At 35.4% G+C, this 21,284-nt stretch overlaps 1 protein-coding gene across 2 annotated transcripts; it reads right to left on the bottom strand.

Annotated features, from left to right (window-relative positions):
• On the bottom strand, positions 7,202 to 12,504 carry LOC109845012 (probable BOI-related E3 ubiquitin-protein ligase 3). 2 transcript variants are annotated; one of them, XM_020414194.1, is made up of 5 exons: positions 12,393 to 12,504; positions 11,754 to 11,804; positions 11,532 to 11,650; positions 9,846 to 10,183; positions 7,202 to 7,936 (listed from the first exon to the last, which is right to left on the bottom strand). In XM_020414194.1, exons 3-5 carry the CDS (start codon positions 11,638 to 11,640, stop codon positions 7,406 to 7,408), a joined length of 978 nt encoding a protein of 325 aa, XP_020269783.1. In that variant the 5' UTR covers positions 11,641 to 11,650; positions 11,754 to 11,804; positions 12,393 to 12,504; the 3' UTR covers positions 7,202 to 7,405. The 2 variants fall into 2 exon arrangements, with proteins under 2 accessions (XP_020269783.1, XP_020269784.1); XM_020414195.1 differs by having other exon boundaries at positions 11,761 to 11,804; positions 12,393 to 12,498.

Raw genomic sequence — 21,284 nt, forward strand, 5'->3', positions numbered from 1 at the left:
CCCTGCAGATTTCCGCCCACCAAAGCCTCCTCTCTCCCGTTCTTCCGCCTCCACAGCCCCCTCCCCCTCCTCTACTCTCGTTGCACCTGAGGAGCCTTGCCCTCCCCTTTGATCCCTCCGCCCTCAAGCAACTCCAGTAGCCCCTCCCCTCGACTCACGTCCTCGCCGAGCAACCAACAAGCGGTTGCCCTCCTCCCTGCCAAGCAGTCCACAGATCCCTGCTCTCTTCCACCCTTCCACGAAAAGCCCCGCTACTGATTTTGACATCGTCGTGCTGCCATCTCATCTTCATTTTATTTACTGTCAACACTTTTAAGATTGTCGCCAGACCTCTTTTTGTGTCGTCGTTGAGTCTGACTCTGCAATCGGTTGGTGCATGGCCGATCCCGACATTGAAGACGACGCACTCGTGATTGATCTAGATACTGGCGTGGTTGATCTACATCGTTCCCCATGGTTTGATTATCAACCGTTCGAGAGTGTACCCGAGTATGTCAAATGTGTGACTCATCAGATCGTCAACAGCGTATAGAGTCATTTGGGGATTAGTTCATGGCATCGACGTTTCCATCCAGATACACCACTTCATCCTAATTACATCGCCCTCAGTGGAGAGCTTCCGCCCCTCATATTTAGCATCGTCGAACCACCCCTTGAGGATCTTCCCATCGAACTAGTTCAACCCGACGAAGGTTTAATTTTCTTACGCCCAAGTATTTTCGGAATTGCTATTGCGTGCATGTCGTTATCAATATTAATATCGATTGCACTTGTGCTGGATTCAGTTTGACTAGTGAGCGAGTGAATCCGCTGCTAAGTATATCTCCTTATCTAAATATTACAAATTGAACTATATTAAGAGAACAAATCATTATATTATTTATCTGAATAATTTTACAAAGGTTCAAACTTAGTACATTGCAACTTTTGCTCAAAAAAGCATCGTTCGCTTCATTTTACTCTTAAATTTCCTGCTTAGATCGATCGCTAATTTGGTGAAGCATTGTTGTCGCTGATCTTGTACCTGTATATACATTGTTTCACATCACATAAACAATACTACTATTTGCTTGTGCAACTCAGAATCGTCTGCAAGCATGAGAGCATAAGGACCTCCCACCTTGTACAAACTACAAAACTCAAATAATGTGGTATGATTTTGCTGACAAGAAAACTGCTTGGGGGCAGAGACACGCCCTCACGTCACGGAAGCAATATAACCTGAGAGAAAGCCCTAGCTTTTGTTTTCACAAAAGCTCAAGTCAATCTCTATATTATTGTTTCACAAAAGAAACAAGAACAGAAGTGAAATATCTCAACAAAGTGAGATATACACTCTTCCTCTCATCAGTTCTAGGACTGAATTGTCGAGGGAACCTACAAGCAATAGCCAACACCCAGAAAATAGTAAAGACACGATATTTACGTTGTTCGGCTAACTTGCCTACGTCCACGGGGAAGGGGAGGGGAGATTTCACTATGAAGGAAAACACCAACGACTTGTACAACCCACAAGCTCGTCCCAAAGAAGAAGCTTTAATTTTAGATAAAAGAAATTGACTTCTCTCTTGTAAAATCCCTACAAGCTCTCTCTTTTTCTCTCCTCAAGATCTCATATCTAGATCTGAAGAGACTCTCCTTTTTGTAGCCGTCAAAACCCTCCTTTTTCTCCTCTCAAAAACCCTAGGAAAGAAGTTCCTATTTATAGTGAAAAATAGGCCAAAAACGGATCTGAAAAAGAAAAAAAACTTATGTCACTGTTCACCCGAGACACTGTTTACTGTCTCGAGTGAAAGTGTCGCGCACAATGTCGAGACACCAAATGGTGTCTCGGACTGTTCACAATTCTCCAACTCGTACATCATTTGATAAATCTCAAATATTGGATGAACACTAGAAGAAACTCCGCGAACATCACCAGGGAGATCTGAAACACCAAACCATGTCAAACCAGCTGCACCACTATACCGTGGCTGCCTACATACCCTCTGATCGGGATCAAGCTAATCGTAGCTCTGTAATTGTTCTCAAAATAGTTATCTCCATCTCACCCAATCACCGGCCCGAAGGGTCATGCCCTCTTGGGCAGATCAACACGGGCTGATATGAAGCAAGTCCAAGCAATGCTGAAACTTGCTACCTGTCATCACCTTTGTTAACATGTCTGTTGGATTCTCATTCGTGTGCACCTTCATGAGAGAAATATCATCTTCCTCTATGATATCCTGCACGAAATAATACCTGACATCGATATGCTTGGTACGAGCATGATGAACTTGATTTTTCGCCATGTGAATCGCACTCTGACTGTCACACCATAAGTTCATGTTCTCCTGCTCAATCCCCAAATCGTCTAGAAGACCCCACAACCACAATGCTTTCTTCACTTCCTCCATCATGACCATGTACTCGGTCTCTGTAGTAGAAAGTGTCATTGTAGCCTACAACATTGATTGCCAACTAACTAGAGCTCAATGTATCATGAATACATAATCAGTAGTAGATCGTCGTCTATCTAGATCGCCTGCATAATCAGAGTCAACAAACTCATCATTCTGATATGTATCTCCACCAAAATACAAACTCGTATTAACGGTACCCTTCAAGTACCTCAGAACCCACTTGGCCGCTTCCCAATGTGCCTTTCCCGGATTCGTCATGAATCTACTAACGACACTGACCGCCTGTGAAATATCTGGGCGTGTACATACCATTGCGTACATTAAGTTGCCAAGTGCACTAGCATAGGGGACACGTTCCATGTGTGTCTTCTCTTCTGCTGCAGTGAGAGATTGTTTGCCCGAAAGACTGAAGTGTAGAGCCAATGGAGTCACCACCGAATTAGCACTTTGCATCCCGAACCTCGCGATCACCCGCTCTATATAGCCCTTCTGACTTAAGAACAATCGCCGATTCGTCCGCTCTCTTCTAATCTCCATACCCAATATTTTTCTTATAGCGCTTATGTCCTTCATCTCGAACTCTTTACTAAGTTGAGATTTCAGCCTATCTATCTCTACATTGCTCCTCAAAGCAATAAGCATATCATCCATATATAAAAGAAGATAGATATAATCACCTCCATGAAACTTCCGAATATAAACACAACAATCGTAATCGGTTCGGGAAAATCCATGCTTCAGAATGAAGGAGTCAAATCGCTTGTACCACTGCCGAGGAGATTGCTTCAGCTCATAGAGTGACTTCCTCAAGCGACATACATGATTCTCCTTGTCCTCAACCTTGTAGCCCTCAGATTGATGCATATAGATCTCTTCATCCAAGTCTCCGTGCAAGAAGACCATATTTACATCGAGTTGTTCCAGCTCAAGATCACCATGAGCAACAATACTCAATAGCACCCGAATAGAAGTGTGTTTCACCACCGGAGAAAATATCTAATTGTAATCCACACCCTCTCTTTGTGTAAACCCTTTAGCCACTAGCCTCGCTTGTACCTTGTACCACCGAGCTCTGAAGGATCTTTCTTTTTCTTATACACACACTTACAACCAATAGCTTTTCTTCCTACAAACAATGAGACCACCTCTCATGTTTGATTTTTCCGAAGAGATTTCATCTCCTCCTCCATCGCAGCCAACCAACTCTCACTATCTCTATCCTGAATAGCTTCCTTGAAGGAGACCGAATCATCATCCTCCACAAAGAGTGCGCATTCCACCAAATTAACCTGCACATAGTGCTTCAGGGGTTGATCAGCCCCCAGCTTCAGTACGTGCTTGTATGCTCGTCTTGGCCTAGTGGAAGCCAAACTATCCTCGAGCTGCTGTTATTATAGTGCTTGTGTATTCTCCTACTGATCCTCCTCCTGCTCAAGATCATCATCTACCTGATTTCTCATTTGAACGTGACTAGAACCTGGTTGGTCTTTAGGTTCTATCTCAATGACCTGAGACTTTGAAGTCCCAACAGTCCCAACACCATCATCCTTGGGCACATTAGAAATCATGGATTTCTCATCAAAGGTAACATCACTGCTGATCACGAACTTCAAATCTTCTATACACCAAAGACGGTAGCCTTTTACACCCTTTGTATATCCAAAGAATATAGCCTTCTTGGCCCTCGCGCCAAGCTTTCCCTCGTTAACGTGATAATAGGCGATATACCCAAAAATCCGGAGCCTCTCATAATCTACATGCTCCCCTGACCACACCCTATAGTGTGTATCACCATTCAATGTAGAATATGAAGAATGATTCACAATATAACAAGCTGTAGCTACCGTTTCTGCCCACCATTCCTTACCTGATCCAGCATAAGATCGCATACTCATTGCTTTCTCCCACAATGTTCGGTTCAGCCACTCCGCGACCTCATTTTGCTGTGGTGTAGATCTGACTGTCCAGTGTCTAGCACTGCCCTCCTGATCACAGAACTCCTTGAAAGCACCATCTGTATATTCTGTACCATTGTCAGATCTTAGTGTCTTCAATTTTTTCTCTGTCCTGTTTTCAACCATCGCTTTCCACTTCTTAAATGTATTGAATACCTCATTCTTATGATTAAGAAAATAAATCCAAGCATACCTCGAATGATCATCTATGAACGAGACAAAATACATGGAACCACCCTTGGAAGTTGTTTGAGCAGGACTCCACACATCTGTGTGCACATAGTCTAATATACATCTGTTCTTGTGATTGCTTTTCAAGAATTTGATCCTGTGCGCCTTCCCGTATACACAATCCTCGCAAAAATCCATGCAAGATTTTTTCAGATTCTTCAGCAATCCCTCCTTACCAAACAGACCCAGACTCTTCTCTGACATATGCCCAAACCGCCTATGCCATAACCGTGTATGCTCATATGGGTCTCCACCACTTCCTTCAGTTCCAACCGCTACATCTCTCGTCACCGTCGTACCTAAGAGAGTGTATAAATTACCATGACGAACACCTTTCATCACCACTAGGGAACCGTAAACAATCTTCTTCACTCTGTTCTCTGTAACAATCATGTAACCACCGGAGTCCAATGCACCAACTGAGATAAGATTCTTCCGCAAGTCGGGAACGTGCCTCACATCTGTCATGGTTCGGACCACTCCATCATGCATCTTGATCTTGATATTACCTAGCCTCACCATTTTACAAGCATGGTTGTTTCCCATCAATACAATTCCACAATTAATGATTCTGTAGGGTAGTAAACCACTTCCTATTTGGTCACATGTGGTAAGAGCAACCTGAATCAAGAATCTACTTCCCGGAGATATCCTCGCCGCCCATGACGACATAGCATTCCTTCTCGCTCTATTTCTCTGAAACATAGCTCGCTTTTTCCTTTCCTTATCTCCTCTCAGTCTTGTTGTTGTTGTTCTTCCCACCTACTCTCTTATTTGGACAATCGATCTTGAAATGCCCAACTTCACCTCATTTGAAACACGGTCTTCCCGCAAGATGCTTAATTTAGATCTAGACTTTCCTCCCTTGCTTTTTCCTCTCTCATTGCCCCTTCCTCTAGCAAACAATCCATTTGCCTATTCCTTGTTACCACCAGTAGTCATGTCACTGGTTGCAATCTTCCGAAGGTCATTTGCTAGAAGTGTCGTTCTAGTCTCATTCATCGTCAAATTGTCTTCCCACAAGCATCAGTGTTTGCATCAGGTTCTCATAAGACTTCGGTAGAGATAGAAGCAGTAGAAGAGCCTGGTCCTCATCTTCTACAGTCACATCGATGTCCTTCAGATCCGATATTATCCTATCGAACTTGTTGATATATTCCCGGATTGATGATCCCTCCTCCATCTTGTAAGTATACAATTTAGATTTTAAATAGATCCGGTTCGTTAGACTCTTCGTCATGAAGATGCTTTCTAACTTCGACCACACGCCCGCAGCCGTTTCCTCTCCATCTATCAAGAAAGCTACATCCCTCTCAAGGCATAGGATAATCGACGCACATGCTTCCAGATGTAGCTCCTCCCAATCCTCATCAGACATATTATTGTGATTCTTTTTCTTTCCAGCCAAAGCCTTGTGCAATTTCTGCAAAATCAACGAGTTTTTCATCTGCATCCTCCAATAGGAAAAATCATTCTTCCCATTGAACTTTTTGATCTCGTACTTTCAAACTTTAACTGCTTTAGTTGTTGACGTCATTCTCCGTTTGTATTAATAAATCCGCTTCTCTTAGGAATTCTAACAAATACCTTGTGTTCACCACACAATAATCAAGCACCACCTCAGATCAGAAATTTTATCACCTCCAATCTGAATAAAGGGTTCTGATACCAATTGTTGGGGGTAGAGACACGCCCTCACGCCGCGAAAGCAATATAATGTGAGAGAAAGCCTTGACTTTTGTTTTTACAAAAGCTCAAGTCAATCTCTATATTCCCGTTTCACAAAGGAAACAAGAACATAAGTGAAATATTTCAACAAAGTGAGATATACACACAGAAGTAAAATATCTCAACAAAGTGAGATATACACTCTTCCTCTCATCAGTTATAGGACTGAATTGTCGAGGGAACCTACAAGCAATAGCCAACACCCAGAAAATAGTAAAGACACGAGATTTACATGGTTCGGCAAACTTGTCTACGTCCACAGGGAAGGGGGGGGGGAGGGAAGCGAGAAGAAAAACACCGACGACTTGTACAACCCACAAGCTCGTCCCAAAGAAGAAGCTTTAACTTTTACACAAAAAAAGTTGCCCTCTCTCTTATAAAATCCCTCCAAGCTCTTTCTTTTTCTCTCCTCAAGATCTCAGATCTAGATCTGAAAAGACTCTCCTTTTTGTAGCCGTCAAAACCCTCCTTTTTCAAAGAAATTGACCTCTCTTGTAAAATCCCTCCAAGCTCTCTCTTTTTCTCTCATCAAGATCTCTGATCTATATCTGAAAAGACCCTTCTTTTTGTAGCCGCCAAAACTCTCCTTTTTCTCCTCTCAAAAACCCTAGGAAACATGTTCTTATTTATAATGAAAAACAGGTCAAAAACGGATCTGAAAAAGCCCAAAGAAAACCCTCTGTCACTGTTCACCCAAGACAATGTTCACTGTCTCGGGTGAACAGTCCGAGACACCAAATGGTGTCTCGGACTGTTCACAAAAACAAATTTCATCTACTTTCCTCAGCAAACTTTTCTTCAAACCAAACACAAAATTATGATTGACTACGTTGTTCTGACCGAATTCTGGACATGGAACCCACTTTTTCTATGGATTCCTGGTAATTCCGCCAAAACAAAAAGCTTATTATATCTTTGGACCAACGCTCAATTGTACATCTTCCCTCTAGGTTTCAAGTAACATTCATAACCATAGTAAATTATACTTGCAAGTTTACAACAACACCGCAACCACCAACAAACACCAAATACCTAAATTACGGTTACAATGTAACATCGCTACCATTTGCAGCGACGGTATCTCTCTCTTTAAGACACATAAACCTCAATGCTAGCAGTCTTAACAGCCAAGCAAACAGGACAAGCATCAACAACCCCATCACACTCCCTGCACATGCACAAATGCCTACAAGGCAAAACCAACATACAAACCTCGCTCTTAGTACAAATCCTACAGCCCCCAACCGCATTCTTCTTCCTCTCGTCCCCCATTTTGCCAACATCAGGATCATAAGAAGTAGCATCATCAACCTCACTATCTCCACACCCCTCTCTGCCCTGATCAGCTGCAGCGGTGCCCTGTGCAGCTAGGGCTTGCTTGAGGTTGTTTTGTAGGGCGTGGACCACCGACTCGTTGTATCGGGCTCGGTACTGCCAGTTTTGGGCTTCGCTTGCAGTTTGTTTGATTTGGTCAGCGAGATCTTTGTTATTCTTGTTTATGCTGTCGATTTCGAGTTCCTTGTCGCGGAGTTTTTGGTTTATGCATTTGTCGATGGCGGTTATGAATGATGTCATATGTCTTTGTTTCATTTCTTTCACTCCTTTTGCAATTTGTTCCTCCTGTCGAAAAGAATTTGAGTGCTTGTTAGAGATCATTAATGCGTGGATATTTACGACTTATGAGTGTTATGTACTGAAATCTTTTAGATTTCCAAGTTGCACACAAGACATATTCAGAGTTCATTAGGAACAATACCTCTTGGATGATCAAAGATCTAGTTCCCATAAAATCAATCCCTATCAATGATGTGGATATCACAGTTAGGGATGTGGATATTATGGTTAGGAATACACATTGCATAATTCGATCCAAATGAGAGGAGAATCTTAAACCCATAGGTGTTGTTTTTTGTTGATAAATACCAGTGGAACAAATGACAGTGTGCAGGGCCTTTAAGTAAGAAATAGGGATGATATGATAGCAAACTGCATCTAGATTTTAAAATAACTAGTGAATAGCTATAATGTCAAATAAATAGCAATTAATTAAACTCGACATAAATTGGACTATTACACTGTTATTTACATCTTAAGGGTATATGGCTATGGAGTACAGGCCCCTACCCATGGCTATATATGCATTTATATTCAACACTGAGCCCTTAATGAAATGTTCTTTAGCTGCATGTGGGTTACTCGTAGGAAGAAGCATAATTTTTAAGGATTTTCTGCCTTTGGACCCGAAGTTTTACCCTGATTTATTTTAAAACCCAACTAGTTCTATCTATGCTCATAAACCTAAGTTACTTTCTCCTTTTATCTTTAAACCCAAAAGTAGAAATACAACATATTTGTATTGTATATCTAAAAATAATTCCCAAAATGCTCATTCCCCCTTACCTCCAACTCCTTTTCTTTATCCCCGTTATAACCCATCTCCATGGACACCCTTTTCTCTCCTCTGCCCCCTCTTCTCCAAGTCTTTATCGTCATTTCTCCATCACAAACTGCTGCTACCTTCACCTCCTTTGTTACCCCACCACTACTTCCCCAATTTGAAATAGCCCTCTCCTCCCCAGTCTCAAACCCCACTCTCTAGTCCATATCCTCCCTCATCCTTCTCTTTTCATTCTTTCTTCTCTCTGCGTCCAACCCTGGAAAATCCGCATTACCTCCGCCTAGAACAATGGCAGGCCGCCTCTTAAAATTCTCTTTCCTATTACCCTTCGGCAATCCTAACTACACTATTGTAGGAGGGATTGTAAAGAAGTCATTTGATGGAATGCCAAGGAGAAAGGAGATGGAAATTTGGAGTGTAGACAAGTTGTTCAATAGAATGTGGAGGAGAGGAGAAAGGATTGGAGGAGGAGGGAGAAGAAAGAGTGAGGAGAAGCGAGAGAGGAGGAGGGAGGAGATTGAGGTGGGAGTGGGGTTGGAGATTGAGGAGAAGATGGTTTCGTTTGGAGGAAGTGGTGGTATAGAAGCAGAGAAGATGGATGTATAGGAGAGGGAGGAGGTGAAAAGGGGTTGGAGGAGAGGGGAAAGCAACCATGGGTATGAGGTTTAACAGAGAGGAAGAGAAGAGCTGGAGATAAGGGGAAAGGACATTTTTGGGAAATTTTGATAGAGATACACTACATGTATGGTGTATTTCTCCTTTAGATAAAAAGAGAAACTATCGTGGGTTTATGAGTATAGATAGAACTACTTGGGTTTTAAAATAAATTAAGGGTTAAAGCTTTGGGTTTAAAGGCAAAAACCCCAATTTTTCAAAGGACTCCTCCCTAACATCAGATCATATGACAAGAAGAGTGGCTGTTCTTAATACATACATTAACTTCTACTCTAATAAAAGAAGAAGTGGTTCACAGAATAAAAAACAACAATACTTGTTAACAAGAATAGATTTAATTTATATGGACAGCTTTTTCACAATATTCTAGAGTCTAGAATTGCCAACATGAGCAATAGACATAGATAAAGGATTCAAGGCAGACTGTTCTTCATGGTACATGAGTAAAAAGCATACCTGGATTCTAATGAAATGATCAAATTCTTTCTTCTGGCGTTCAAATTCACTCCTTAAATTATCACCAAGAGACGTAATGATAGGAAGTGAAGGTACACCCCAACTGGTGGTTGTGACAGATGAGTTGTGCTCGTCATCGTCGTAGGACAATCTCAACCCAGTTGAGACAGCATTTGGGTTAGGAATACTTGCTGACATATCAGTCTTATCTTGGTAAAGCTTATTTAATGAAATTTGAAGCTTATGCTGCGTTACAATATCTTCGGACTCTCTGTTCCTCTTGTTAGATCGGTTTAACGAAGAAATATTATTGTCGCCAATATTACATGTTGCTGGAACTGCAACATAAAATGAAACATGGTAAATACAAGTCCTACGCTATGTGCAATATACGTACAGATTTAGTAGCTAAGTTGGTTAACGAATTTGAATATTACATATTTTACCTATTAGAAAAGATAGAGGACGATAATAACTACACTTACTTGTAAAGCATATAATTAAAACATGGCTACCATAACTGTTAGGAATCGTTCATTCATAGTCAACTTGGTAAGATCTTAACAGAAATAAAAAAATACCAGAATTTGTCATATCATAATGGACAGTCATAGTACCACAACAACAACAAAATATTTATTAAAGTGCTGGAAAGATAAAAGAGTCTACAGAAAGATAAAAGAATCTACCAGTGATCAATGTCCTTTGGACAGTTAAGCGGTCCTATATAGTAAACAGGGCCGGAAGAACACTGATCAACACTAGCACTCTTAGAGGAATTGGATAGACATGTGAAGTAATGGTGAAACATAGATGAAAATATTTACACTAAAGCTGACATCAGAACATGTGCTCTAAAGAATTCCTATTATTGTTTTACAGTAAGAATACCGCCTCAGGTTCAGTAAAGACGATAACAGAAGGTGCGGTTTGTTCTTAATTACCCAAAACAAGTGTTCACCATTTGAACCCGCACATAGTCACAGACCAGAAACAGCTCAAATGGAACAATTATAACACTAAATTTTAGTAGTTGCGACTAGCAGGTCAGAATCAACAGAAACAACAAATAATATGATCTATGAGTACAACATGGCATTTAATAAGCAAAACAACAATAAATTAAAGTGGAATTTGATATCTTAGCAAAGCATACTCATTTAACTAGCTTAAGTTTATCTTCATTTTCGTTACATAATGAGACACAGATATAGCAGCTCTCTGCCTCAAGAGAATGACAAAACAATATCTTTATCATATGCAAGCATAAAAGTGGCCTATATGTACTATAAGGTCAACAATATAGGTGGGTACTGAATTTTTAACACGTGCGACAGTATAATCGTTCCATGTTTCTACAAAACTTAACAATTTCACTCATACACGAGTTGAATATAACAATGAACTATAAAATAAGAAAAGGAGCAGAAGTAACAAAGTGTTTCAAAAAGGTTAATTAAAGCATGAAACTAAAATAAAGCACACAACGGTAAATAATTCAAAACAAATGATATGACTCTTATATAAAAAAACAATTGGAGGCAATGTAAAAGTCGACAAATTTGACAAATTCATCGAAATTGATGCGAAATTATGAATGCTGATATTAAATTCTTTATATAAAATATCAGGAACATGGTATACAATTCCAAACAACAAAAAATGCATAAGAAATGTCACGCTCACCATTTCTAAACAACTGGAGCTGTGTTGCGGACGCATTAGTATCATACTGGAATTGATTGTCATCCAAGAAAATAGGAAATATTGGAGTACCATTATTCCCTCCGTACATTTTTCCTTTCCTAAAATTAATATTACAAACAACAAGACTTAAATTTTCCCAGAACCATGGTTCAATAGTGGAAATAGATAGAACTCCTTGTTAATGAAGCAAAAGATATATACCTTTTACCTTACAAAACTCTGGTGATATATCGATCAACAAACAGATTCAATCTGCAATAAGAAAAATATCAGCAAACCATGCCTTAGAACTGGAAGCCTGTGAAGCTATTTTTGGGCCATACACACTTCAAAGGTAAGCACTTGGGTCCAAGTAAAAAATTTCAGTCAAATTACACTATTAAATTAGATATCTCAGATTCCGCCCAAAAGTAAAATGTTCCCCATTAATTAAGTAAGAAATAAAAAAAATGTAATCTTCCATTATATATCACGTTATAAAAGATCAAAGTCTGACGGAAATATCAAACTAAATAGAGTCGTTTATTCGAATAGCCTTCGAATTTTATAAGTCAAGATGTGGAATCCATCAATTAATTGAACGATCCATCAAAATTTCGTCTACGATCCAAATCAAACGATGTTATCTACAAATTTTCTGAAAATGCTAAAAATATCACAAATCTCTGCACAACAATCAATAGATCCGATATTTCTACAATTTTAAGAATGATAATAATAATAAGCAATTGAAAACTAGAAGCGTCCGGATCCATCGAGATGTTCTAGAGGCATGATCTTAATTAGCAAGGGGAAAAAACATAAAATCGAGGTCAGATTAAAAGAATCGAATCAAATTACCGCTAATTTCAACTTATCTTTGGCCGCCGGCGGAGATTAGGGTTACTGATCGGAGGAAGAGGGGAAAGGCCAAGAGGGCAAAAGAAGAAGGCCTTTTTTGGATATTAGTCACTTAAACCTTTCGGTGCCCTTTGGTACGGGTTAAGTGTCGTCAGACGTAAAAAAAAAATTATGTAATGAGTATAGTGAGTCAACTCTTAATAATTTAATAAAGGATAAATTTTGAAAATCATCTCATTTACCAAAAATTTCGTAAAAAACAGCTTATTCTAAAAATAGTTGTCAAAACCGACATAGTTTCAGCTGTAAACTGAGTCGGTTTTAACGAAAAGAACTATGAAACTTCACGAGACTTGAAGTCTCGTGAAGTTTAATAACGCTTAATATTAATAGATTAAAGTCGCCAACAATGAAGTCTCGTGAAATTTGTTAAAGTCCCGTTATGCAGAAACCACAAAAAGAGAAGCATCGCCAATCAAAATCAGATTTTGAGCAACAAACAAATACAATATCAAAAAATTAACCACGCCCATTACTTTAAAAAAGCCCGAAAAGAACTCACGATTTGAGAGCGCAGGCGTGGACGTCGTACTCGCCATGGCGAACGAGAGCCTGGACGAGGAGTTCGAGCCCGGGGGACCCAATCCCATCGCAATTCATGATGAGAACCACAGGCTTCCTCGATCCCTCTTCGTTGCTTTCCTCGATTTGGGCTTCTTCCGTTGATGGGTTCCATTCCTTAGTTTCTTCGTCTCTGTTGCCTTTTTCGGGCGATGTGGGCATTCTGGAGGTTGGAGATGAGAGAAGGGGGAGATGATTGGTTGACATTTCTAGAGAGAGAAAGAGGATGGAAGAAGGGAAGAGAATGAAGCTTGAGAGAGAGAGAGAAAATAAGGGTGTTTGATTAATGTTAGCGAGAGAGAAAGAGAGGGATTCGGTTGCCGTTGCGAGTTACAACGGAGGGATTGAGAGAGAGAGAGAGAGAGAGAGAGAGAGAGAGAGAGAGAAGGACTCAGCTCAAACTTCACGGGACTTTAAGTCCAAGTCCCGTAAAGTTTTTTCAACTAAAAAAATTTACGGGACTTGAAGTCCCGTGAAAGAATTGTCACCCTTAATTAACATTATTATAGGCTACTAAACTTCACGGGACTTCAAGCCCCGTGAAGTTTTATAGTTTTTATCGTCAAAACCGACCAAGTTTCAGCCCAACGGCTGAAACTAGGTCGGTTTTGACAATTATTTTTAGAATAGGTCGTTTTTTTGCGATTTCTTTTGTAAATGGGATGATTTTCAAAATTTGTCCTTTAATAAACTAATTTTTGTGCACGTGCAATGCACGTGGTTAGATATCAAAATTATTTATTTGTTTATTTTCTTATTTCTTATTATAAAATAAGTCAAATTCATTTTGAATTAAAAATTATAAATATAGATTATTACTTTTGCCATAAATTTTATTTAAACTTTTTTTTAAAAACTTATGAAATAGATTTGTGTGTAAAACTAGGATCAATATACTTTTATATACTTGCATATACAATATTATTTTTTTAAATAAACTTCATGTAGCATATTTATTTATCGGATTAAATCATCGATGTCTAATTTGTTTATCCTAGTCATTAAATATAGTGTAAAGTTTGAAAAAATATAATAATATATTGTTAATGTGTTAATAAAAATATAACCAAATACTTAATATTAAGATGACTTGTATAAGCTCAACACAGAGCACATACTTTTCACAAGACTAGAAAACATCTTAATTATTGATAAACTTTAAAAAAAATAGATACTAAATATTAATGGTGACTCTAGTATAATTTTATATGACAAAATCATTCACATAAGTGTATTAAAAATTTTGCATAAAAATCCCTTTTAAAAGGTTCCTAATTTTACTCAAAAATTAAGTTTTACTATAAAATATTCAAAAAAATATTATCATTTATTCATTTTTCATATTTAATTGAGCTGAGATCGATCCGTCTTCACCTTTATCGTTTTCCTGGGTAATTCTACAGTGGTGCCTTCATCGTCTACATCAATTGTGATATCATGTTGGTATATAATAAAGAGTTAAATACAATACAAGAGTCTAGAAATATATTAGGATATACTCGGATCAATCAAATTATATTATTACTCATAATTGATATGCATCAAAGACAAAATGTATTGACAATCTTAAATTATAAAATAGACTATTTGGGCCCTCTAACATAACTTTTTTAATACAAGCAACCCTCAAGATTAATTTTAAAAATCTCTTGGGGGCCAGAATAAACACTAACAGATTTGCAGTGGAAGATAGGGGAACGTAATACATTCTTAAAAATTATTAATCTTTACTTAATTTGTTTATAATGACAAGATCTTATTATTAACTAATTACAAGGCCTAGTACATTATTTCTTTTGTGGGTCTTCAAAGAAGACAGAGGACCGAGGTGAGTCCTCATCGCAATGAATGTTATACAATCCAAGTACAAAGGAAAAAATAGGATTGATCAATTATGTAGTTTGTGAGGGAAAAACTCCAGCAGCTTAATTTGGGTATATGAATATATTATAGATGGAATTGAGAAGGGTGGTTTTGAAAATAATGGTGTCAGGGAGGTAATTAATATGTTTTTTGTTTGTGTGGTTTTCTTCGTTCATTTTCGAGATATCTGTGGTCATGTGGATATATATAGCTATAGCATTGCTACTCTCTTTTGGTTTTGTGGAAGAGTTTGAGTATAAAAAAAATTTAAATTATCTAATCCGTTTAAAGTAAGATCATATAAGTTAAGCCTATACATAAAAATTGTTTTAACTAACACCCATATGTAAGTATTACAATTGGTATTGAGATCTAAGATATAAGTTAGATTCTCTTGGACTTTTATACAAACAATATCTATTTAAATAATAATAGTATAATTAAACTTTGTGATCTAAAAAAGATCAAATATACAATATAATTAATTACTTTAAAATAATCTAATCTAATTTAATCTAATAAGAATAAAATAGATGAAAGTGATGTGAAAATTGTTACAATTTCATAATTCATAATTTTAAACAATCTAATATTATCTAATAAGAAGAAAATAACAAAGGCACATCCTATTGAAGGAGATAAAAGTGCTATGAAAAATTATTATAATTTATGATCTGAAAAAAGATTAAATATATAATATAGTTAATTACTTTAAAATAATCTACTTTAATCTAATAAGAAGAAAATAGATAAAAGTGTTGTGAAAATTGTTACTATTTCATAATTCATAATATTTAAACAATCTAATCTAATCTAATAAGAAGAAAATAATAAAGGCATATACCTATAGAAGGAGATAAAAGTGCTATGAAAATTGTTGTAATTTCTTGGCTTATATCTATTGGTATGTGATGTTGCGTGTGAGAAGATAACATTGTAAATAGAGTTCTATTTAAATAATAATAATAATATAATTAAACTTTAAAACTAATTATGCATTATTGTGAACTACTTGAATTTTAGTCGGTGAGAGATCGTCACGTTGTGTCCTTAGATCGTAGCCGTTTGTTTTAATTTTTCTTTTTTATGATTTTGAGAACGACTTTTGTCTCTTGAATTTGTTTGGTGAATTTTGCAAATATCACGTCCACACTATGTACATTTATAGGTCTGTGCTATTTATGTGTTCGACCTTTAGGGCAGATATTATTTATCTCATTAATTTATTTGGTTTTTGTATATACACCCTTCATCTTGTATACATTTGTAAATTTGATATTTAATAATTTTATTAAGATTTACATTTTAATTTAAAATATATCATTATCTTTATACTATGTATATCCAATAAGAATTCATCAATTTATTAACTTACTATTGCTCAATGGAAGAGTATTTTTGTCTCCCGAAAGATTTTTACAAACTCGTACTTTTAAAGAGAGTATGATATGATATATCACTAATTTCAAATTAAGATAGGAGTGAACCAATACATAATAGCTTAAATTCTTAGGGGGGTTAGTCATCTAGAACTTAAAATTAGAACTGAGATAATCCGTGGGATAAAATTTTAAGGTGTTAGTCACGTAGAATTAAGAAATGGGATATTATTTTGTAGTGTTAGTCAAGTAGAACTTTTGTAGAACTAGAACTGTATTATTATTTTTTGTGCGTTAGTCAAGTAGAATTCTAGTAGAATTAGAATTGGGATAATTTCTCATAATTATCCCATTAATTATCCTACCTATATATAGAAGCATGAGTTCACATCTCTCAAATTATCCTACAATTGAAAAGAAACAACAATCGGAAAAAAGTGAAATACCTAGAACAACGTTCCGCCTCCCTCCCTATCGGTTAATTTCTCCTCCTCTCTTCTATCTGATTCTCTTCCCTTCGAAGAATAGCACTTACAGTGCATCATCTCCGTGGTGTCATCTTCTCCGACTTCATCAACCCCTCCGGCGTCGTCCACGAACTCAGGTACGTACCACCATAACAACGATCAGACCTTTACAATGCTTTGAATTTTAAACAACGATTCTATATGATTTTGACAAGATTAATGTGGATATCTTATGGTTAAACAATGATCTAGCGATGGCATAAGTATATAGTGGTTTGGATTTTGATTTTTTTTATTTGGGTAAAAGAGCAAAATTGTCTATTTTCATCAAGTGTGTGCACATGAGCCATCAAAACTTAGCCTGTGGTAGCCATTGCCTTTTTTTCAAAATCTTGTAGGTACTTGGATTTCTTCATTTTTTAACCAGATCGAAAAAAAAACTATCCTGCCCAATTAGAATTTGTAATGATAACTCATCCTTAGTTTCAACCTTCTATTTGCATCGGTAGTCTAGACTAATACAAGAAAATTGTAGTGAGTGATCATGTACATATTATTAATTATATGTAAACGTAGTTCTATTTTAACCCAAGAAGTTGTTCATTGATAACTCACGGAGTTGGGCCATGAAATTAGCCATATAACTTAATTAATTTTGTGTACACATGCATTTCCCTTCTATTTTTATTTAGTTGTAAAATATTTTATTATTTGAGATGAATAATGATGCTTTATTGCATTATATTTTATAGTTATTACTAGACTAATCAATTGCTTATCAATCTTATATTATTTTTAATATACAATTATTAACAATAGTAATTTATACCCACTATTACCCCCACCAAATTATCCTACCAAATTATGCAACTTCATAATATTATTCATTATTATCCCACCAAATTATCCTACTAAATTATCCCATTCAAGAATTATCCATCATTGTTCTACTAAATTATCCCAGTGTTAAAAAATTATCCTACTTTACCAATTATCTCAGTTCTACTTAAAAAGTTCTAGGTGACTACCCCCCTTAAAGTAAAAATTTGGCTCCTAATCTCTATTGAAGACCCGTTAACTCTCAATAGGAGCCTATTATTCCGCAACATTTTTTTTCCATAGTCCATCATACTATTGTTTTCAACTTAGGGGCTGTTTGTTTAAAATCCCAAAATTTATGGATATGGATTTCATCATAGAATTTGAAATCCATAAATTTTTTTGTGGGTTTTGGGATCTCTAAAATTTTGTTTGTTTCATTAATATTTTGGGATTTGGAATACTACAATTTATAATTTTTTGTTTGTTTTATCAATATTTTAGGATTTGGAATACTACAATTTATAATATTTTGTTTGTTACATCAATATTTTGGGATTTGGAATACTATAATTTGTAATTTATACGTATAATTTATTTTATGATATTTATTATATATTATTATGCAATATCACATACTATAATATATATAATAGTACAACATATATATTATAATATTATATAATATTTTATATACATATATTATTATATAATATATTATATTAATTATAATATTTTAATAACATATATATAATATATATTATATATATAACATATATCTAATCATATACAATAATTCTATATATATAATATATATAAATATACTGATATATAATATATATATATATAGTATATACTATATATATAAATATAATATTAAATATATAGTATATTAATAATATATATATATATATTAATATATAATTATTATATATTATATATATGTAATATTATATAATATATTATATATAATGTAAATAATAATGCTACAGTACTTTACTCAGCATTTACTACACGCATGAACACATGATTTCTGGTCCTCCTATTATTTAAGAAGAATAGATGTATTATTAAATGATATATTATTATAATATTATATATAATGATATTAATTTAATAGTATAGTTAATTATTTAACCATTGCTTGTCCTTATCATGATATTAATTAATTTTTGAATTATTGTAACACAGTGATAATGATACTTACTTATATTATATAATATATATATATATTATATAATACTATTATATAATATATATTTAGTATATTAATATATATATATATAGTAATATATTACATATATTATTATAAATAATATAATAATATAAATAAGTAAAAGCGATTATATCATACAGGATATAATATATATATGTATGATAAAAATATATAAATCTACTGTCATTTACTGGCAGCATTTACTCAGGCATGACAGTGAATCTTGGTCTCCTATATTAATAGCGGAATAGCATGTATTATATTAAATATTATATTAATTATTAATATAATATATATATATATTCTATTCTATATTATATTAATTATTGTACAGTTACGGCATGCTAGATCAATATATAAGTAATAAATTTTTAATAATATATAGGTGCAATATCGCACCCAAATCTCTCCAAAAAGAGATGTTCACAATGCTAAAGATTATAATAGTTTTTTATACATTTGGGGTATTTTTATGCAATATCCTAAAATTGTGGTTTTGAAACAAACATTTTTATGGAATTTGCTAAAACCCAAAAAACTTGTAATCCACCTTATATTCCCAAAAAATGATTGAAACAAAAGAGAGGATTTCACAAATCCTAAAATATATTATTTGTTTTATAATTTAGGGACTTCAATACTCCCAAAATTATTTTAAAACAAACACAACAGGACAAGTTTATGGAATCTCAAACTAAAAAGGTGCATTTTTTACATCGACAAACTGTAAAATCCACCTATATCCCAAAAAAGATGTTAACAAACAGCCCTCTACTTACTTTGCAGCTTCAAAGTCACTGAATACTCTGCGACCCACGTTATGTGGCAACACTCGAAATTGCATGATAGTAAGTTGAATCAAAATACGATACAACAAGGGTGTTTTGAATGACGTGGGTTAAGAGGAAATGATAATTTAGTGGGGTGTTTGTTTCGAAATTCTAAAATTATGGATATGGATTTCACCATAAGAACTTTGTAAAAAATCCAAATTTTTTCGTGGTTTTTGGGATCTCTAAAATTTATTTTGATTTATTCATCATTTTGGATTTGGAAATGAGCTAATTGTAATATTTGTTTGCTTTCACTCATTTTTGGGATGTGCAATCTATATATTTGAATGATTTTGTCTGTTTCATCAATAATTTTGGGGTTTGGAATACTGATAATTGTAATTATATTGTTATTTATTTTATGATATTTATTATATATTATTATGCAATACAATACCTATATATTATATATAAGTACAATATTATATAATAATATTACATAGTATTTTCAATAACCATATATTGATTATATACATATGTTATATTATTATAAATATTTAATAATATATATCATATATACATATATATAATATATATATATAATATATATATAATAATATATATATATAAATCATAATCTATATAGTATAACTATATAGTCAATATAATAAAAGTGATGTCTAAAGGTGTCTCCTTAGTTTGCCTAAGACGGCGATCTAAGCCGGTATTCAAAAACCACAAAATACTCTTGCAGCCTTTGATTCAATAACATCCAAAATTAAAAAACAAATTTCCAACCTATAGAAAAAGCACCGCTCCCCTCTATCAGCGTTCAGAAAGTCCCTATTCGTCCTGCGCGATCTTCTGCGCTCCATTTCTTCAGAAAAACAATCTCGTTCGCTCCTCCGTCTTCTTCAGCGAAAATGCGATTTTTGCAGTTGACTCCTCCGTCTCTGAGCCCCTCGACTCGCGGACTGCTCACCTACCCCGCGGCCGGTCTCCCTCTTCTGGGCGTCGGATCAACACCGCCGCTCAGCTTCGCCGTCCCCCGCCACGCTGCGTCGCGATCACTCATCACGCTCAGCCTCCTCCAGCAACCGAGATCCGCCGGCCGGGTCCGAAGCTCGCCGCCGCGCGTTACGAGTCGTCGCGCCCAGCTCATCGCGAACTCGCCCCCGCTCAAGTCAGCGCCTCCGGCCACCTCAAACCCATTCACCGACAGTTATTGAATTAAATGAAAATGATTAATTTTTAGTTAAGATTTTAAGATGGTTATTGTTAATGAATTATGATATGATTAATTTTAGTTTAGATTTTAAGATTGGTTTATTGTTATGAATTATGAATATGATTATTTTTTAGTTTAGATTTTAATATTGTTTTTGTAATGAAATTATGATATATGAATAATTTTAGTTTAGATTTTAGAGATTGAATTATTGTTTAAATTGGATATGAACTTTAAATTGATTTAAACTATCGGTAATAACTTGTTTAGTTGAGATTGAATAGATTAGGCTTGATGACGATTTTTCTAAGATTCTGAAGCTTCTATATGTGATATTTGATAGGGCTTGTATGGGACACTCCAACATTCTCTCACTCGATACCAACAAATGGTGAAGATGAATAACACAACTTATAACCATTGCGCTTGAATCGAGGAACATGATCTTAAACTATCTATCAACAGTTTTTATCTCAGGTGATAATAGTCTCATTGTTTATAAGTACTACTAACTAATGACATTACC

The sequence above is a fragment of the Asparagus officinalis genome, chromosome 6 (genome assembly GCF_001876935.1).
Source record: "Asparagus officinalis chromosome 6, Aspof.V1, whole genome shotgun sequence".
In the NCBI taxonomy this organism is placed as follows: domain Eukaryota; kingdom Viridiplantae; phylum Streptophyta; class Magnoliopsida; order Asparagales; family Asparagaceae; genus Asparagus; species Asparagus officinalis.

Excerpts from the sequence above, each read along its gene's own strand:
- LOC109845012 (XM_020414194.1), bottom strand. The coding sequence starts at position 11,640 with ATGTACGGAGGGAATAATGGTACTCCAATATTTCCTATTTTCTTGGAT. Across the intron at positions 10,184-11,531 it reads GCTCCAGTTGTTTAGAAATG|TTCCAGCAACATGTAATATT; the intron begins GTGAGCGTGACA and ends TTTATGTTGCAG. Across the intron at positions 7,937-9,845 it reads ATCATTTCATTAGAATCCAG|GAGGAACAAATTGCAAAAGG; the intron begins GTATGCTTTTTA and ends TCTTTTCGACAG.